The 18,357-nt window shown below is 46.7% G+C and overlaps 1 protein-coding gene across 5 annotated transcripts in view; it reads left to right on the top strand.

Moving 5' to 3' along the window:
* AGAP1 (ArfGAP with GTPase domain, ankyrin repeat and PH domain 1) overlaps positions 1-18,357 on the top strand; it is a 564,902-nt gene that overhangs the window by 479,884 nt on the left and 66,661 nt on the right. For all 5 annotated transcript variants that reach the window (XM_060107327.1, XM_060107326.1, XM_060107328.1 and 2 more), the window contains 2 exons: positions 14,192-14,346; positions 17,309-17,399. In XM_060107327.1, coding sequence (XP_059963310.1) covers positions 14,192-14,346; positions 17,309-17,399 — 246 coding nt within the window. The remainder of the gene's footprint in view (positions 1-14,191; positions 14,347-17,308; positions 17,400-18,357) is intronic.

The following is an 18,357-nucleotide window of genomic DNA, read 5'->3' as shown; positions in this document are numbered from 1 at the left end:
TTTAAATTACTTCACAAACCTATTTTCTCCTCTTTTTTCTTTTCCTTTATACATGTGGGCACTCAATGTAATATTTCCCAAGTTATTACAGTTTTTAAAAGTGTTAGTATCAGGTGTAATGATCTGTAGCCAAATACAATAGTGTGCCGTGACATTTAAGTAACAGTCTTAATTTGTTTTGTGGAAACATTCTCCATAATGCTCTCTGCAGCTCTAATACAGAGGCAGCCAGGCCCGGGTCATTTGCATGGCCTGCTATTGCTTGTAAATTCAGTATATTGTTGTGTTTCTAAAGGTCGTCTGGTGCCAAAGTTCACAAATTGACTTGCGTTGCTTTTTTCACCGAAGACAGCCGTCATTGCTTTTGTATAATAGCAGATTGAATTTTTCCCCCCCGCCTTCATTTGAAACAACACAATTATAAATTGCCCTTTTTTTTTATGATTACAAATGTCAAGGGTCAGAATTATTTTGATGCCAAGCAAAGGAAAACCACCCCCATCAGCCCAAGCCCTTGTGAGGGAGGCTGGCGTACAATACGTGTGATGCAAAATAGGTCACAATCCAGTGATCTCTGCATAATAGGGGGACATTGTTTTTCACTTAAGTGCAAGCCAAATGGGTCAAGTAATCGCAAGCTCGTGCCCTAACACTAATTGACTTATTTGGGGATGATTATAACTGTAATATTTTTCTTAATGTCACTGTTTTCTGGGCTGTTGGTTTTAGCAATTGCCAAGCAGTGGCATTAAATCTCTTGTAAATTTTAAATTGCACACTATTTCTGTAAACAAGTCCCCCCTTCACATCCCAGTCATTAACCTTTGCTGATTTATATCACCATCCTTTTTTCCTTCCTTTCACAATTACTCCTGTCTTGCCACTGAAAGCCCTGCTCTCAGCCAGAAGAAAAAAAAAAATGAATCCGGAAAACAAAACTACATTTTCACGATGGCTTGTTAAAGACCTGTTTTTAATCATAATTTGTTTTTTTCATTCCTCAAGAGGAAACTGTCGTCTGTTAAGGTACCAATGGAACTTGACCCCCTGGTATCTTCTTTCAAAGCATTCGTTCAAGAGAGACAAAATGAGACAGAAAAAGAACAGAATTTTAGAAACAGTCACATGCAGTATTATGTCTTGTTGTCTTTTAAAGGGTGTTAAATATTCTCATTCACTATTTTTTAATGTTAGTGTTTCAACTTAGTGCATAATCATTTCTCTTCCCTGTGTCCTTATCAGATATGTTTTTCTTTTGTATGTGTGTGCATTTATCACAACAAATGTGTTTATTGACTTTCGGCCTTTAAAAAATATTTGTGAGGTCTGGTTTTACCTGTGGTTATATACAAAGCTGGGGGGGCAGGAGGAGGCAGGCAGACAGCCCCCCTGAGACTTGCTGATGGGAGTCTTCCTGGAGACGCTGGCAGGGAGGTGTCTCACGACAGGTGTGACAGTTTGCAGAAGTGGGAACTTCTCAGCCTTGACCAACCAGGTAACCTGCAACACTGCCCTGCCCAGCACTCCTGGGTGGGGAGGGACCATGATGCTCTCTGCCCTCTGAAATCTGTAAATACGGATAACACTACCCACTCAGGGTCCCTAGTCAATGGCCAATAGGTACGCAAGGCAGTCCTGAGGATATTGGAGTAAATAATGACTAGTCTCCTTCACATTTTCTTTCATTTCTCTTCGGCATTCAATTACATTTATGAATCTTCAATTAAGCGACATGACCATTCTTCATTTACTTTAGGTTTCTTTCAAGATTATTGTCTGTTTGCATCCGGTCTCATTTCATACAGCTTTCAGTATAATCGTACTGAATTCATATAATTATATAAAATAAATTATCAGAATGCCTTTCTGATTTCCGGTCTTTTGCTATACGATGTCATCCCATCTTCTCTGTCTGTAAAATCATCCTTTATGAAAATTCATATCCCGAACATTCTAACTTTTATCGTAACCTGAGACCTTGAGTGTTCCACTAAATATACCCATCCCCAAATGGACTAGTTTTTAAACTGGTCCACTTGAGTAATCTGTTCAGAGGTACCCACAAAATATTGTTGACACCAAAGTTTCTTATAGAGGAAGTTAGAACTTGAGGAGGAGAGGGGAGGGTGCCCGCTGTGCGCCAGGCCCTGTCCGAGAAGCGTGTCCACGCCCCTCAGTCCAGATCTAGAGAGAACAGCCCAGACGTTACGGGACTCACCCGAGGATTCAGGCTGGTGAAAGACAGGTAGGACCAAGAAATGGACCTGACGGTCTTGCTCCAAAGCCCTTTTATTCTTAATGTTCAGCGTTCTGGCCCCTGCGCTACATTATCTCACTGAATCTTCACTGCCAGGTAGGTACTTCGTTACAGATGAGAAGTTGGAGTTTCGACAAGTCAAGCGATATTCTGCAGGACGAGTAGCTGGCATCTTCTGGAGGCAGGACATATGCCCAGATCTCTCAGCTCCAGGACCCACTCCTGGGGGCTCATGGAAATGGTCAAAGATGGGCGTCAGGAGTGATAAAAACAAATTAAACTGAACTAATTAGGGAAGCACATAGACAGAATTAGAAAACAAACAAAAATATGTTTCTCTTCCCCTTTTTTTTTTGTCCATTAGGGCTAATTTTCTCTGAAACCAAGCTGGAAACCTCATTTGTATGTATTGTACTACCCTAATTTTAAAATCTTTGTTACTTTGTAACAATTCAGCTCTTTCCCAGGGTTGGTGAAATTTAAGTCCCTTCCACAAGAATGCAGCTTTAACTTTTCCATCTCGGAAGCCTGCAGACTGCATGGAAAGTTTATTTATGCTGTGATTCTCCAATTCATAGCTGCCTCCTAAGCCACGAGGAAAATGTATATCAAATCGGGTGGATGAGGCTGGACTTGGGAATGTTCGACTCCGTTGGAAACATTTTTCTCAGACCCGAGCAGAAGGTGGATGTCGTGTAGAAGGATGCGTGGCGGGGCGGCTGGCCAGTGGTCTGTGAGCAGCGGCACCCAGGAAGGATCCCACAGACTCAGTGCCGTGTCCTCGGGCCTCTCCTTTCCTGCACTGCTGGGGGCAAGGTGGACCATCACCCACTGTGAGGTGGGCCAACAGTGGACTCTTCGGGGTGTTCCAGCTCTCCTTGGCTCCTGCAGAAGAAGGCATGTGATGAAGCGTAAATGGGTAAAGAAGAGATGTATTGGGGAACGAGGGGCATTTCCTGGGGTGTCAGGCCCACCCACGTTGTATGCATCCAACAGGCTGCGTCACCCAAGTACCAGCCGGGTTCAGTATGGCCCAGAGGCCCGACTCAGCCCTGCTCATAGAGTCCATGTCCCTGGATCTGGAACTTGCCCCAGAGACAGGCCTGTGAAGCCTGTTTGGGGTCCCCTGCCACAGCGTGGTGGCCCAGATGGATGAACTCAGAGGTGCCGGACACAGTGTTGCCAAATCGGCCGCACCATGGAGAAACCTGAGTCTCCTTTTGGAGAACACACGTGGTGGGCATGGTTCGTCCCTCGGGCCCAGGTCAGGGCTGGCACCCCCTTCCTCCACCAGATGGCCAAGTCCATCCCTTCTGTGTGAGCAAATGAGAGCAGGCCTTTCCCATGGCCGGCCTAGCTCCGTGATGCTCTCTCCACCCCCCGGTGTCCACAGTCACAGATCGGAGGCGTCCACCTCATTCCAGTCCAGTTACATTACAGGTGACACTCACACCATCCCCCCTGAGGCGGTGGCAAGCCTGCCCAGGTCTTGGGTTCCTGCCACAGTGTGGGTACCCAGTGCTGGGCCCCAGGCAGATAGAGGGGACGGGCTGACAGCCAGCCCTGGGGGGTCAGGCGGAGATCCTGATGCAGAGTGAGGGGGGAGTTCCAGCGAGGCCCTGGGTGCCCTGCGGGTTTAGTGGAGTGCGAGACTACATTGGATTCAGGGCTCTCGGAGTCATGACGGGCTGCAGGGCTGAGTACTCAGACTTCTGGCATCCTGTCGTGTGGATCCCCACTTAACCCCTAAGAGAGGTCGTGTCCTTGATCTTTTACGAAAGGAGAAACCAAGGCACAGAGGGGGCAGTCGGGAGCCCCGGGAAGGCACACTGGCACGTGGAGACCGTGGCATGTGGGCTCGGTGTCCGGGTCAGGGCTGCCGCTGAAGCCCGGATGAGGGCTTGGCAATGAGCGTGGAGCACACATCCCCGTCGGGACCATGACGCCCAGCAGAGGGCTGTCACCGCAGTGGAGGAAGAAGGCCTGAGCTGGTGTGACGAGTCACGCTGTCCGTCTGAAGGACTCTGCAGTGTCCGAAGGCAGTGCCCACCCCAGACCCCAGCAGCTTTCCCCAAGCCCCGTGTGCCTGCAAGCCTGTGCGGGGCCACCGTCTGAGGCCGCCTTCCACGCTCGGGCTGGGCTCTTCTTCACCCTAAGTCATTCACATACTTGCAGTCAAACCCTGGTTCCTGATCAGAAGCTGTGCAACCTTGGGTTTGTGAGCAGCGGTGTGCACAGTGGTTTCAAGCCCAGACTCTTGAGCAGATGGTACTGGTCTGGTTCTCACGTCCCCGCTTCTTAGCTCTAACCTTGGGGTCATTCCTGTGCCCACTCTCTACCTCAGTCTCCCCATCTGTAAACTGGGGACAGTCAGTGAGGTCATCTTTCCAGAGGCAGGTAACACGGTGCCCACAGTCGCCACTGCCACTGCTCCTGGTGTCAGGAGTGCCAGAGAGTCTCCATGGCAAAGAAGATTCAGATGCTTGAGTGTCATTTACGTACTGAGGAGCAGAGATTCGGCAGGAAACGTTGCCCCTGAAAATGCAAGACGGGATTTAAAAATCAAACTTCTTTTTTCCCAGACATTTTTCACTGCTCTTTCCAGTTGCGTTTACTCTCATCCTCCAAAGAACCGTCAGATGTAGAAATTGGGTTTTTGAGTCCAGTGTGCCTGTATCCGATCCCAGCTCTGCCACTGCCGAGCTGTGTGAATTACTGGGGTTGCTGGGTCTCTCCTCCCCTGCTTAGTTTTCTTTCTCCAAAACAGAGACCGTAAAACCTACCTCGAATGACAGTTGAAGAAGAAATTGAGAGAGAAGCAGACGAAGCCCTTACCAGGGAGCTGGGCACACGGCGAGGGTGACCGCAGTGGTTGCTGCGAAACTGTCAAAAGTGCTTACGTCATGGAAAACCATCTCCAAGAACACAGTGCATGGAGCACACAGGTTTTAGGCCTGTGGAATGTGTCCATGCAGGCAGGGCAAGATCGGCCAAAGCCAGCACTTGTCAACCATGAATGGCACAGGTTAAGATCTCATGCAGATAAATTCAGACTTAGGAAAGAAACCCTTTGAGCGCTAGCTCCAGGAGTGACTTTCTGGGGAGAGATGCAAGATTGCTGATATTTCCAGCCCTCAACTTTTAAAAGAATGATGAGATTGACAATCATCCACATGCTGAGCCGCAACCGAGAGAGAAGAGCTGGGGGTGGAGGCAGCGTGGAAGGTTCTGGAGCCTGCCAGTCCAAGTCTCCCCATTCCCACCCCAGGCTCTGAGCAGAGGAAGGGCCCTGGGCCCCATGTCCCTGTGATTAGGAAAGCAGGGGACCTCTGAAAAGTGATGAATGTAAGTTAGAATGAGTAACAAATGGTAAGCATATAGAGCAACCAGGTAAATTACAACAGGGGCCTCCAGTTTTTCTCTTTCTGAACCGAAAGCTTGGGCTTTGAGCTTTCCCAGGGTGCCTGGGCCTGAGCAGGTGCCAGAAAACACGTTAACACATCCGTCTTCTGCCTCCTGAGAGGTTTTCAGTTTGGGATCCAATCATTTATTTTTTTCAGGAGTTTTATTTTAGACACTCTCCTTAACTTAAGGGAACACGTGGCCCGCTATGGTCCTGGAAGCAGCAGCTTTCGTGTTGCCTGGTTCTCCAGCTGCCCTCCCACCTCTGTCTAATGTGTTTGGAAAATCAAAACTGCCTTTGTTTTTCATGAGGATCTTCCAGTGATAACATTTAGCAGTAAACAGTCCTAACTGGTGACCTCCCTCTGGGGTCTTGCTTCTTCACAAAATTAATTCTACTCTTGTCCTAAATTAAACCCCAGTACAACACCTCCGTTGGACTCTGGGCTAAACAAAGATATTTACCAAGTTGAGAGCTTGCAAAAATATTTACCCAAGAACCATGACCTGTGTGTGTTTATAAAGACCAAAAAATAATGATTTCTTTTTCTTTTTGTTAAAAATGAACAACTCCAGTGGAAAAGGGCATTTTTTTAACTTATTATTTTTTTGCCATAGATCTTGGTTCTGCACGGTCCTGGAGCAAATCCTTCACATTTATCTTTTCTTACAAAAATGGGAGGAAAAATCGAAAATGAATAAAAACTGACTCTCAATATTGTGGTGGGTTTGGGGCTGAAATCTTAAACGTGTGTCGTTTTCATCATAATTGGGCAAAATATCTAAACCACATGCTTATTTAATATATGCTTTGAAAGCAGAAATATTGAAGTATTTTACAAGTTGTAGGACTCTTCAGAATTAGCATAAAAGCCTAGGGCTGTGTTTGACCAAGGCTGGCATAATCTCCAAGGGTGTAGATAGTGGGGGACCTGGGGAGGGGGCAAAATAGCAAACACATTCCATCTCGGTTTCCAACTTAGATGAATTGATAGTGGCTACCTGGAGAACTGGGCTAGGAAGGATTCTGAGGCTTGCTCAGGCTCTTTGGGGGGGTCAGTGATGAAGGTCTTCCCTGGCGAAAGCAAGGGAGGGACAGCATGCCTTTGTCATCCCAGTCCATGCTGGCGCCTCCATGGACCACAGAGCTGAGACCAGCCGGGTGAAATGGGCAGCTCAGCCCCAGTTAGTAGATAGCAGAGTGGGAAGGGCCCCAAAAGCGAGAGTGAGGACCCCAAAAATGGGAGCCCAAGACCCCAAGGACACGAAGAAAAGAGAATGTGGAGATTCAGGCAGAAACAGGGAGAAACCCATTGCAAATACTCGTTAGCGAGGAAAAGCCCCTTGACCAGTGGTTTGAGTTGCTGTTAATCATCATCAGGGTGCTGTGCTGTACCCTAAACCAGAAGTCCCAATTCTGTGACAACAGAAGTCACAGGTGGAGAGGACAGCGATTTCCCTGCGAGCCTTGGCTATGTGATGGTCAGATCATTTTTAAATGATGACCATCTAGAAGCCTCTGGGCTTGGTGGACCCTTTGGCCACCTCTGCCAGTGGGCATGTGGCCCCTCCCTGCTGGACACTGTCATGTCCACACCATTTAAATAACAGGTTTTCATCATGTGTTTGTCATTAAATGTGTCGGGAAGGACACTTAGCCTCATGGACAGAAACAGGCATCAGGGTCTGGGTTCCAGGTTTGCAGGGGAGCCCAGGAACGCGGACCCAGATTCCTCGTCCCGCCAACGAAGAAAGTGGGACGAGTGACCTCTGCAGACACTTTGGGTTCTTGTAAATTCAGAAGAGAAACAAATCTCAGCATCACTGTACACAGTACCCCTGCATCTCGCAGGCATTTTTGAGCCGTTGTGCATCACGTGGGCACAAGGGTCCGGATCCTCGGCCTTTGCAGAGGTACAGGGCGAATGGTTCTGGTCCCAAACCTCCTGCCCCTCAAGACAGAGGTACGCATCTGTCCGTCTTTCTCCCCTTCCACCCGGTCCCCCAAAAGACATCCTTATCAGATGTCTCCTGTTGAAAACAACCTCCCAATGTAAATCAGTTGCAGCTGTGTTTAGCCCTTTAACCCTTTGCCTGCTAGGATTCCGCAAAAATAATTGATGACTGATTGGCCCATTAACCTTTAAAAAAAAAAAAGTTTGACAGCCCGGACTTGTGTAATGAGGAGGGATTCCTTGTGAAATCAGTCTGATGGCTGAGTTGCTTGCCCCTAAGGAGGTGAAATTAGCCCCACGGGGCCTCGTCTGCATAGAAACTGGACGCAATTAGTGTAATATCCGGTGTTATTAATGTCGTTTGGAATAATTGGGCAGGTTGATTTCGACAGGTTCATGGTGCTAAAATACTATTATAGTGGACCTTTCCACAGCCAACCGTTAAACACGGAAAACTGTTTAAATCCCTATGAGCCCAGTCACAGAACTTTATTAAACCCCTAAGCCCTGGAATGTCACACTGGGAAACAACACGGTTCTTTCTTTTCAGGCTCTGGGTGTGGCGGGCTTTGATTTTTTATGATGGGGGGAATCTGGGGGATTGAATTTTGATGATCACCTGTGTATCTAAAACTAAGAAACGTCCTGTACCGTAGATGTCATCAGGAATTTCTACAGCCTGAATTCTCTTTTTACAGAATGAATTAAATATAAGCTGCTCTAATTGTCACAAAGAGTCGGTTTGTGTCAGTGAACCGAAACCACTTGAAACGTAGCCACTGTTCGTCCTCACCTTCTGAGCTCTCATTCTTCACATTTCAAGTGAGGGTAACATTGGAGAGTAATGCTCCGTCTGTCTTTCTGACTGATTGGCCCCCCACTGCCAATTATTATTTTTATCACTTTTTCATCTAGTTGCTGATACTAAAATAGCATCACAGTGTCACTTCAGAATGTGATGGGATCCTTCTGGTCCACTGGTGGTTTCAATAGGGCTGTATCATCTGATAGAAATTCTTGTTTGAACATGAGGAGGAGCTTGTGAATGTTGTGTCCACACAGAAGAAGGGGTAAGATTTAGGTCCCCAGATGTACTATTTACTTAATGAGTGTTCATAGTCAGTGCCATGATACAGAAATATAAGCCAGGATTAAATCTAGAGATTTGCCAGGTGTTGATTCAAGAAGATGACCAGGCAGCAGCTTGGAGGCTCCCATCAGGGATAGATCTTTTCTCCACTGGATTAGTTAGAACTGGATTTGGAAGTGATAGAAATGTAAAGGGATTTAGGTTTAAAAAAAGGAGGGAGAATGGATTCATTTATCCAACTGTAGGACAGGCAGCTGGGCTGGCTGCAGGGACCCAGGAACCTGGCAGGTATCGGGTCCATCCCATCCCTGCTTCTCTCTGCTGGTCAGCAGTGTTCTCACCTGTCCACAGATAGTGGCCTAGATAGCAGAGGTTTTCCTTCCCATGGATAACTTGTGAGCTGTGTCTTGTTCAGTCCAAGATAAGAGGGAGGGCGCTCTGCGACCCCAGCTCAGATAAGAAAACCTGGAGTAGGACGTTTGGATGATGTGCCCCCCACTAGGACAGATCAGTGGCCAAGAGCCTCCCATGCTCTGATTGTCCTGGTGTAGCTGGGTCCGTTCTTCCTTCCCGTGCAGACCGGTCACTGGCCACAGAGCCAGATACGCAGGAAGATGGAAGCTGGAATGTCCCCAGCTTAGACTGCCACATTCATGGCATCATGTCCCCTAGCATTCTCCAGACGTGACCAGTTAAAAAGAAATGTGACATTAGTAACAAGCTGGTTAGGGATTTCTGGGGAAATTACCTTTAAAAGACCCTGCCAGCTTGCTCTTCTGACATCAGGAGTGAGGGAAAATAACAGAAAAAGTCACTGGGAAGTGGGGAGACCCATCCATCTCCTGCTGGACACCCTAGGAGAACTTTTTTTTTTACTGTTTTATTTTTGAGAAACAAAGAAAGCACTGCTGGCCACCTTAAGAGAGGAAAATAATCAAACTAAATGAGATGATGCCTACGAAGTCCTTAGCATTTTTTCTGACACGAACTTGGAGCCCAGTAGTATTCTTTTTTATTTGTATTATTCCATGCAGTAGATTCATTACAAAGAAACAAGTAGTCCTTCATGGAAGTCATATGTAACATGATTAAAAATGCAACTTCTCTATAATCCTTGTTTTTTTTTTTTTTTTTTGATCTTAGGAGGCAGAGGAAAGTCATAAGGCAGGTATAATTTCGTTCTGAAACTCTTAACTGTATCTGTAAGTGTTAACACATTACCCTCCCTCAGAAAGAAAAAAAAAAAAGCCACATACAGACAGTACCCTGGGAAACACACGAAAACTTAAGCATCAACATCAGGATTCCATTGATGCTGGTGGTATAGAGTGATTACAACTAAACTCCATGCCCAGATTTTAATCCCTTACTCAGGAAATGGGAAATCCTAGCTAACCGGCTTCGTATAAAGACATCTTCACCGAGGCCTGAAATCCAAACGAAGGCTTGGAGTAGCACCCCTGTGGGGCTGCCTCTGTACTGAAATGGTGTTAGGGGGCGGTTCCATCCCCTCCTCCTCCCTGCCTGCTCCATGGTGAGCTGGGCGCCTGTCCTCCAGGTAGCCCTGAGGTTCGCATCCACAGTTCAGCGAGGAGCCCCTCAGTGTGGCGCACCTGGGAGAGGCCAGCCCAGAAACAAAGGCACCATCAGAGGCCTTTCTATTTGGGAGCTGTTGCCGGACCCTGCGTGGACAGGACTGGAGAGGAGCATCTCCTGCCTCTCCAGGGTTAGGCCAAGCCCTTCGGTTAAAACAATAAATATTTCGCAAAAGAACACTCAGTCAGTGTTTCACTGCATAGTGAGCTACTATAGCGAGAAGAGCCTTGACCACAAGTCCTGACACGTACCTGAGTACATGTGCACGCTTCAAAGCCCTTAGAAGCAGACAACTCGTACACAGACGGTCACGGCCATCACCGCTTATTGATGCAGCTGACTTGGTCACCGAAGTATTGGGACTGTAGGTTCTGATTCCCCTCTTCATTATTCGTATAATTGTGTGCCTTTCCAGATTGACAGTCACCCCACTGGCCTCCCCCTCTCAAAAGGAAACTGTCTCAGATGAAGCAAGTATGGAGTGCTTGCACAGTTGGTTCTTAATTAGGATGTGAAACATGGCTGTGCTTTCCAGGGTCATCCAGTTGTGTTCACGGGGCTCACCTTTCCAATCCCAACCTTTTCTCATGAGCTGCTCTCCACCAGGCTGGGGGCACAGGATGTCCTGCATCTTTTTGATCTTTTGAGCCTTATTGGTGTTTCATTATTGTTGGTGGATCAGCCAGGGTTTCATCTTCCAGAGACAAGCATGAAACCTCTCTGGCCACTCACGTGCTTGGGTTAATCCATCATGTCGAACGCAGTGTGGAGTCTTCTCTTTACCACCTGTTACCAGAGACTACAGGTTCCGAGTCATCCTCTGTGTTGTTACTTTTAGGGAATTATTTGGCTTACTCACATTTCTTTGCATCTCTCTTTCCCTACCTCACAGATGGAGAGAAATGAATTTATATATATATATATATATATATGTTTTGTTTTGTTTTGCGGTATGTGGGCCTCTCACTGTTGCGGCCTCTCCCGTTGAGGAGCACAGGCTCCAGACGCGCAGGCCCAACGGCCATGGCTCACGGGCCCAGCTGCTCCGTGGCATGTGGGATCTTCCTGGACCGGGGCACGAACCCGTGTCCCCTGCATCGGCAGGCGGACTCTCAACCACTGCGCCACCAGGGAAGCCCTGAATTTATATTTTAAACGTGATTTCTGTTAGATCCTCATTACAGAAATGCAATTAACGTTTTATTGTATTGGTCTTAAATCTTGCCCATTTACCAACTGCTACTATTATTTCTCGACGTTTGTAGATTCCTTGGGGTTTCCTATGTAAGCAATCTTGTAATCTGTGAATGACCGTTTGGTGTCTTTTATCTTTCCAATCTCCGGATCTGTCACTTCCCTGTTTTGTTTCACTGCGCCGGCCTGCGGGGCTGAACAAGGGCTGGTACCACGAACATTTTGGCCTTGAGAGCCCTTGAACTGGTGTGAAACGATTGCTTCTAACATTTCATCCTTAAGAAGAATGGTTCTATAGGTTCGGATACGTACTCTTTGTCCATGGAAAGAGGATTCCCTTCTATTCCTAGTTTGATAAAAGATTTTAATCATATTTTTAATTAAATTTTCCTTCTTCTTTGTCAGGGAGTTGTACATTCTACTTCTTTTCTCTTAGAGGTTAACCCTGGTATTTTCTCCTGTGTACCTAGTTTACCAAAGCCTAAAGTTAGCTCTTAACTCCCCTATGGAACAATGCAAAGTCCTAGGGCATTTTAACTCCTGGGTCCCCATGTGCACTTTCATTTCTCTAGTATTTTGCACCTTCCCCAGATTAGACGTGATAAGAAAGGTAGTATTTGATATAATTTTTATTTAGGTGTATTTACATATTTATCCATTTGCTCCCTCACCCATCTGGTTCAAACCTTTGTAGAATCTTCTGAAGTGTGTCTTTTACCAGTTCCTTTAGGGAAGGGCTCTTGATTCTTTCAGGTTTTTATATGAAAATATCTTTATTCCACTCTGGTCCTTGAAAGAGAGATTTCCTGTTTCCGTGTGTCGGTTGCATCCCAGCTGCCGTTCTCCTCGCCCCGTTCGGGGACCGGGACCGTCTCGTTCAGCCCCTTCCCTGAGCTGTCCCGGGTCCGCTCCACGTGACGCCCTGCTTGGCCCCTTTTGGGGGGTGGGCCTGCGCTGCACGCCTGCTTTTCCACAGCCCCACGATGCACCCCCGTCCCAGGAGCTTTTAACAGCTGCAGGGAGAGTCACAGAGCTTTGAGAAGCTGATGGGGGCCGTGGACCCTCTTGTTGGAGAAACGTTACCCGCCGTGAGGCTGGGCGCGCTGATAGGAGAGTCCCTGACCTTCCTTCACGTGCTGTTGAGAACAGGTTCCACAGATTGAGGCCCAGCCCGCCAGCAGGTTGAATTCTAAAAGAGCAGCGATGCTCATGTCACCTCGAACACGATGCTCTTGTTGTCAGGGTACATAAAGATTTCATGAAGGTGGCATGGCCCTGTGTCTGTGGCAGTCGGTGTTGGAGCAGCTCCCCAGACCTGGGTGTGCTTGACAAAGACACAAGCATCCTGTCCCCACCTGCCCAGATCAGTGGGGTCAGGTGGGAGGGGCTCTCAGCCACAGTAGTGGGAGCTGCTTCTCTTCTGAGACGAAAGGGGAGGAGGAGGGGGCGTCTGGAGGTGATTGCAGTTGCTTCGGAGACTGAGGGAGCATCCTTGTCTCGGAGAGGGCTCCCAGTGAGGCGGGGCCTTGAGAAGGGGCGGGGCCCACCCGGCAGCTCGGAGCCTTGCAGAGGTCAGGGGCCAGAGGTCAGGGGCCATGAGGCTAGAGGACCCGAGAGTGCGGAAGGTGGAGGTTTGTGCAGATGCGAGCAAGCCGAGTGTGGGTGACAAGTAATTGACGAACGCAGAGGTCAGCTGGGTGGGCAGTAGGTTATTCGCATTATTAGTAACAGTTGCCCGCCAGGGGCTCATGATGCAGCCGGCTCAGCAACAAGTGATGGGAAACTACCGATCACGTGAGACGTGGTGGTGCCTAGAAGTCAGCTCCAGACGTCTGCATGGTTAGCTGTGGCTGGTTATGCTGTCTGCACGTGGCCCCTCCTCTGCCTTTCATTCTGTGGCAGAGGCAGGAGGGTGGATCAGAGGACAAACACCAGCGCTCACGGAGGGTGTTCCGTGGCCCACACCCAGCGTGGGCCTGAGCTAGTGCCCATCATTTAGCCAGTGGAGAACACAGTGAAGAACGCAGCTTTCCCCCTCCCATTTGAAGGGTGAGGAAATGAACCCAGCACGGGTTGAGAACTTGTCCAGACTCCAACATGCCAAGTGGCGGAGCAGGATTTGAACGTCAGGACCCCTCTTCCTGGTACACAGTGGCCCCTTCAAATCGCCTGGAATTTCACTCACTCCTCCAGACGAAAACCTTCCCCGCTGTAGCTGGTCTTCTGCCCTAAAAGGACAGACGTCCTCAGGCCTCCCTCTCTGCTGCGGCATATCTGTGGATTGGCACACAGGTGCTTATAAAGAAATTAAATTGTACCCTGAGATGAGCAGCATTCCCTTGATTTTCATCCCGCTGTCAATTTCAGCAGCCGGCCACGAGTTACAATATTACGTCCCTAAGTTGCTTCATCTGTGCCCAGCACAGGGACACTGACATCACACGCTGATTTTCATTTTTCCTCATCCCCTGAGCATTGATTGAAACCTAGCTAAGCCATGCTGGCTTTAGGAACCAAATCTGGAGTGTTTGGAGGTCTGCAGATTCAGATCTCCGCTGCGGGGCGGCCGGTCCTGTGTGTGCCTCGGCCCCATGCAGGCGCGATTGAACCCAAAGGCACTTTCATGACCGAGGGCTGGCAGAGGGGCCGTGATCTCATGAAAGCTAAACTCTTCATCCCCACCACTCTGTGTTTCAGAACAAGAAGAAAACTTTGAGTTTATCATTGTGTCCCTCACTGGCCAGACGTGGCACTTTGAAGCCACCACCTACGAGGAGCGAGACGCATGGGTCCAGGCCATCGAGAGCCAGATCCTCGCCAGCTTACAGTCGTGCGAGAGCAGCAAGAATAAGGTAAGACCCGGAGCAGCCTACCGCGCCCCCCCCCCCACAAGGCCCCACCACCAAAATCAAGAGCGGCTGATCCTGAAACGGAACTGGGTGGGGGAGGGGAGAGCATCGGGGGAGACGTGCAATTGGCAAGACTCTTAAATGTTTCTGAGCAAAAAGCAAAATAATTGCAAAGATAAAAAAAAACCACTGTGTCGATATGTGTCCTGTATCATAGATTAGTAGCCTAGCTTAACCAGGTTCGGATGGCAGAATATCCCATTTTAAATCTTTGCTCTATCAACTCATCCCAAATGTAAAGTATTGACCTTTTATTGGAGATCATAGACTCTTTTGGACCCTTGTGGCTTCTTTGTCCGCATTGATTTTTGCTTTAGGCCGAATACACTCAGGAAAAGAAGTGCAGACTTAAGAGGAGGCACTGTTCCGTTCTCATAAATGTCTCAAATTCAAATCCACGTCAAGTTAGAAAACTGACCCTTAGTACAGGCTTCGATGAAAAGTGCGTGCACGTATATGAGCATGCAAAGAACTTAGGGAAGATAAAATGTCCATTTTCTAAATTCTGTTGATAAAGCCTGGTATGGGGTTTATTCAATTAGAGTTAATTCTTCTGCATTTGTTTAGCCAGGAAAAGCAGACTTTAACCTGCATTTTCTGAATTACTGCCCAATGATATTCCTTATACAAAGGTCATTTTTCTCATTTCCCTTTTCCCATCAGGGATTCCTTCAAAAATCATTATTTTAATGCTTGGATATTTTTAACCCCTTCTCTGGAACACTTTAAAGTCTTGGAGAACATTTTGATTTTTCAAACTGTGAACAACTAGAAACCAGGAGAAAGGACATTGCCTTCCAACCTGCAATTTCATTTGTAACCATTTAAAGAAATTTCTGCCAATGATTTATGTTCAGCTTTGTCATTAAGAAGGGAGTCTGTCTTTCAAGAAGATGGAGTGTCTTATTTTATTACCCTCTTTAACCAGGGTAAACCAGACCACAGTCATTATTATTACAATGTAATTTGCCTCTCTTTTTTAAAGATGTTTTATACTCACAGTGGGGAGAATCAGGGCCTTTCATTTCTGAGCACCTTGGCTTTACTGAGTCACGGCTGCAGATGTGGCTTCTGAAGCAAACTCAGGATGCTTCCGCATCTCCTGTCGATGGGGACTGAGGACACCTTTCACCCACAAAGCTCAGGAACTCGGTTTCAGAACAGGCATTGGGAGGGCATGTATGGCTGAACAGACAAACGCATCTCCAAATTCTGCGTAAAATCACAATATCCAAGTCAGACCCTGAATGTATGCCGGGTCATCGGATTCAGGAAGGTGGGGGACGGCACTGGCCTTTTCTGTTTCACGCCCTTGCCAGATGCCTCCCAGCTCTCTACTCTGTGAAAACAGACAGCGTCACCTTAGCCTGATGCAAACACCAGCCTTAAAATGCTGCCCCTTTTCTCTCGATAGATGTGTGCTATCAAAGGCCAGAGTTCTCCGTGAGAGAAGGACTCACTGAGCACTTTGGGCGCTTGGTGAACAGGTGTGACGGTGTACAGCATGGAAATAATATCCACAAGGAATAGCTGGAGGGGAAAATACAGCCTCAGTTGAGAATGGGCTGTAAGGTGTTCTAGCTGCTCGTGGATAATTCAGAATTGGGAGCAATAGTAGACATACATATACATACATATGCCCTAGAGATTATAGAGGTAGACAGAGGCAGACAGACACATCTCTGTATGTGCACACACACACTCCAGATGCCAATAGAAATTGTTAAACACACTTTGAATATTTGGGCATCTAACCAAAGGGAATAAAACCCCAATGATGCATTATGCTAATCAGACAGTAGCAATTAATAAATTATAGTTTGTGATTAAGTAGTAAGCAATTGTTTCACAGCAAACAATTTGACATAAGATGGTTCCATTTGTGAATAATTTTTACACAAAAATCAAGCTTATTCTAAGTGCCCTCTGGGATTTATTTGGCTTTAGCCATTATATTAAATGTATGCATCATAAGCCTTAAAACCATGTACATCCTTTTACCTGGTGCTCCTGTTTTGAAGAATTCATCCTTAGTCAATAATCACGAATTTGTGCAAAGAGTTAGCAATAAGCATATTCACAGCACTGTTGATAGCAGACAAAAATTGGAAACAGTCTAAATGTCCATCAAAGAAAACTTTGTAACTAAGTCGTCATAAGTGGAATATTATGCAGCCATTTAAAATGATGCCAGAGTTGCTCTGACCCTTTTCCTAAGGAGTCTTGGTGCTGAAAGACTGAAAATCAGTAACATAGGTAATAGCTACCATCCAAAATCAAATTTAAACATATAGAAGAACAAAACTTCTGAATATCTATCACAACAGAAATAAATAAAATTAAATAAAATAATGCCAGGGACTATGTGATGGCATTGAGAGGTGACACTATGTCATTAGGCTAAAAAGGCAGATTCCAAAGCAACGTACACCATGCTGGCTTTTTTTTTAAAGCACATCTATCTGTATACATGTGCTTTTTAAAAAAAGGCTAGAAGAATAGATATCACAATGTTAATAAAACTTAACCACAATAGTTTATCATTTTTATGTTCCTCTTTTCCCTTCTTTGTGTTGTTCTCACTTGCTTAGAGAAGACAAGTAAGTGTACGTTGAAGCATAAACACTCCCAGCCACACACACGTGTGGTCTCCTGACGAGGAATCACGAGATGTGTCTTAGGGCATGAGTCTCTCATCTGACGCGTCTTAACAGGTGGTGCCGATCCCTTCTCCATCCGCTAGGCTCCATCCTAAAGACATCTAAAGAGAAGTCCCTTGTTGAAATTGCCCTCGTGTTATGTTCGCTCACCATCTGTTTGGTGTTTCCCAGGCTTTATTAGTAGGTATATACCTTCTTCTCGGAGTTCTCATTTCTTGCATTTGTATGTCTCCCTGTATGCCCAGTCCCGACTGACCAGCCAGAGTGAGGCCATGGCCTTGCAGTCGATACGGAACATCCGAGGGAACTCCCACTGTGTGGACTGCGAGACCCAAAGTAAGTGTGAGCCAGGACGGTGGGGGGATGGCGGGGGGGCTTGGCCCGCGGCAGAGGGAGATGGGGTGGTCTGACACAGCATGCATTGCAGCAAACCCACATCTGTCATCTGGCATGTAAGGTTTATAACATGATTTAATGGCTTTTAAGGAATTGAAATATTTTTGTTTGGACTTTAACACAGTGCTCTTCACACAAATGCCTCTCTGATGGCACTGTAATTCTTTTTTGTTTGTTTGATTTTTTTTAATTTTATTAAACTGTAGTTGATTTACAATGTTGTGTTAATTTCTGCCATACAGAAAAGTGATTCAGCTAGACCCGTGTATATTCTTCTTCGTATTCTTTTCCATTCTGGTTCATCACAAGTCTTGCTTATGCCTCAGGCATCCCCATGAGTCACAGTCACACCACAGATGCCAGGGATTAGGCCACCTGCCCAGATTCTGTGCCACATCCAGGAATCAGCCTTTGGCTTAATCAACGATCATATGTTTGTTTGCTTTTTCCATAAAAATAGAGTACAGTTGGTTAAATCCTGCCCAGAGATTTCTGGGGTTTGTTTTCTTTATTTCAAAATCATATGTTCTAGATTCTTCTATCAAATGGTATCTTTTTATTTTATCTTGAATTCACTACACACTAAAAGCATTTGATTGAACTGACAGACTTCATAATTATGCTTTGTGCCTTGGAGCAACCCAGTTTTCCTCCATGCTTTCCGTTGTCCAGGGAATAATGCCACATTCCCTTTGAGAAAGTCCTTTTGTAGTTCATATCCTTGAAGTTAAGGACTGACTTCCCATTCTTCACCTTCCAGCCCTGGCACAGTGCTGGGCCCATTCTGTAAAGTTTTTCCAATCATATATTTTTGCTGTTGTTAGAGTCCAGTTGAAACAAAATAAAAGATGCCAGCACCAGGCTAGGGTGTAAGGTGGCCCTGGCATCCCGAACCTGG

The sequence above is a fragment of the Mesoplodon densirostris genome, chromosome 8 (genome assembly GCF_025265405.1).
Source record: "Mesoplodon densirostris isolate mMesDen1 chromosome 8, mMesDen1 primary haplotype, whole genome shotgun sequence".
Lineage (NCBI taxonomy): Eukaryota > Metazoa > Chordata > Mammalia > Artiodactyla > Ziphiidae > Mesoplodon > Mesoplodon densirostris.
The sequence above is the reverse complement of the archived record's forward strand: the minus strand, read 5'-3'. Positions and strand labels throughout refer to the sequence as shown.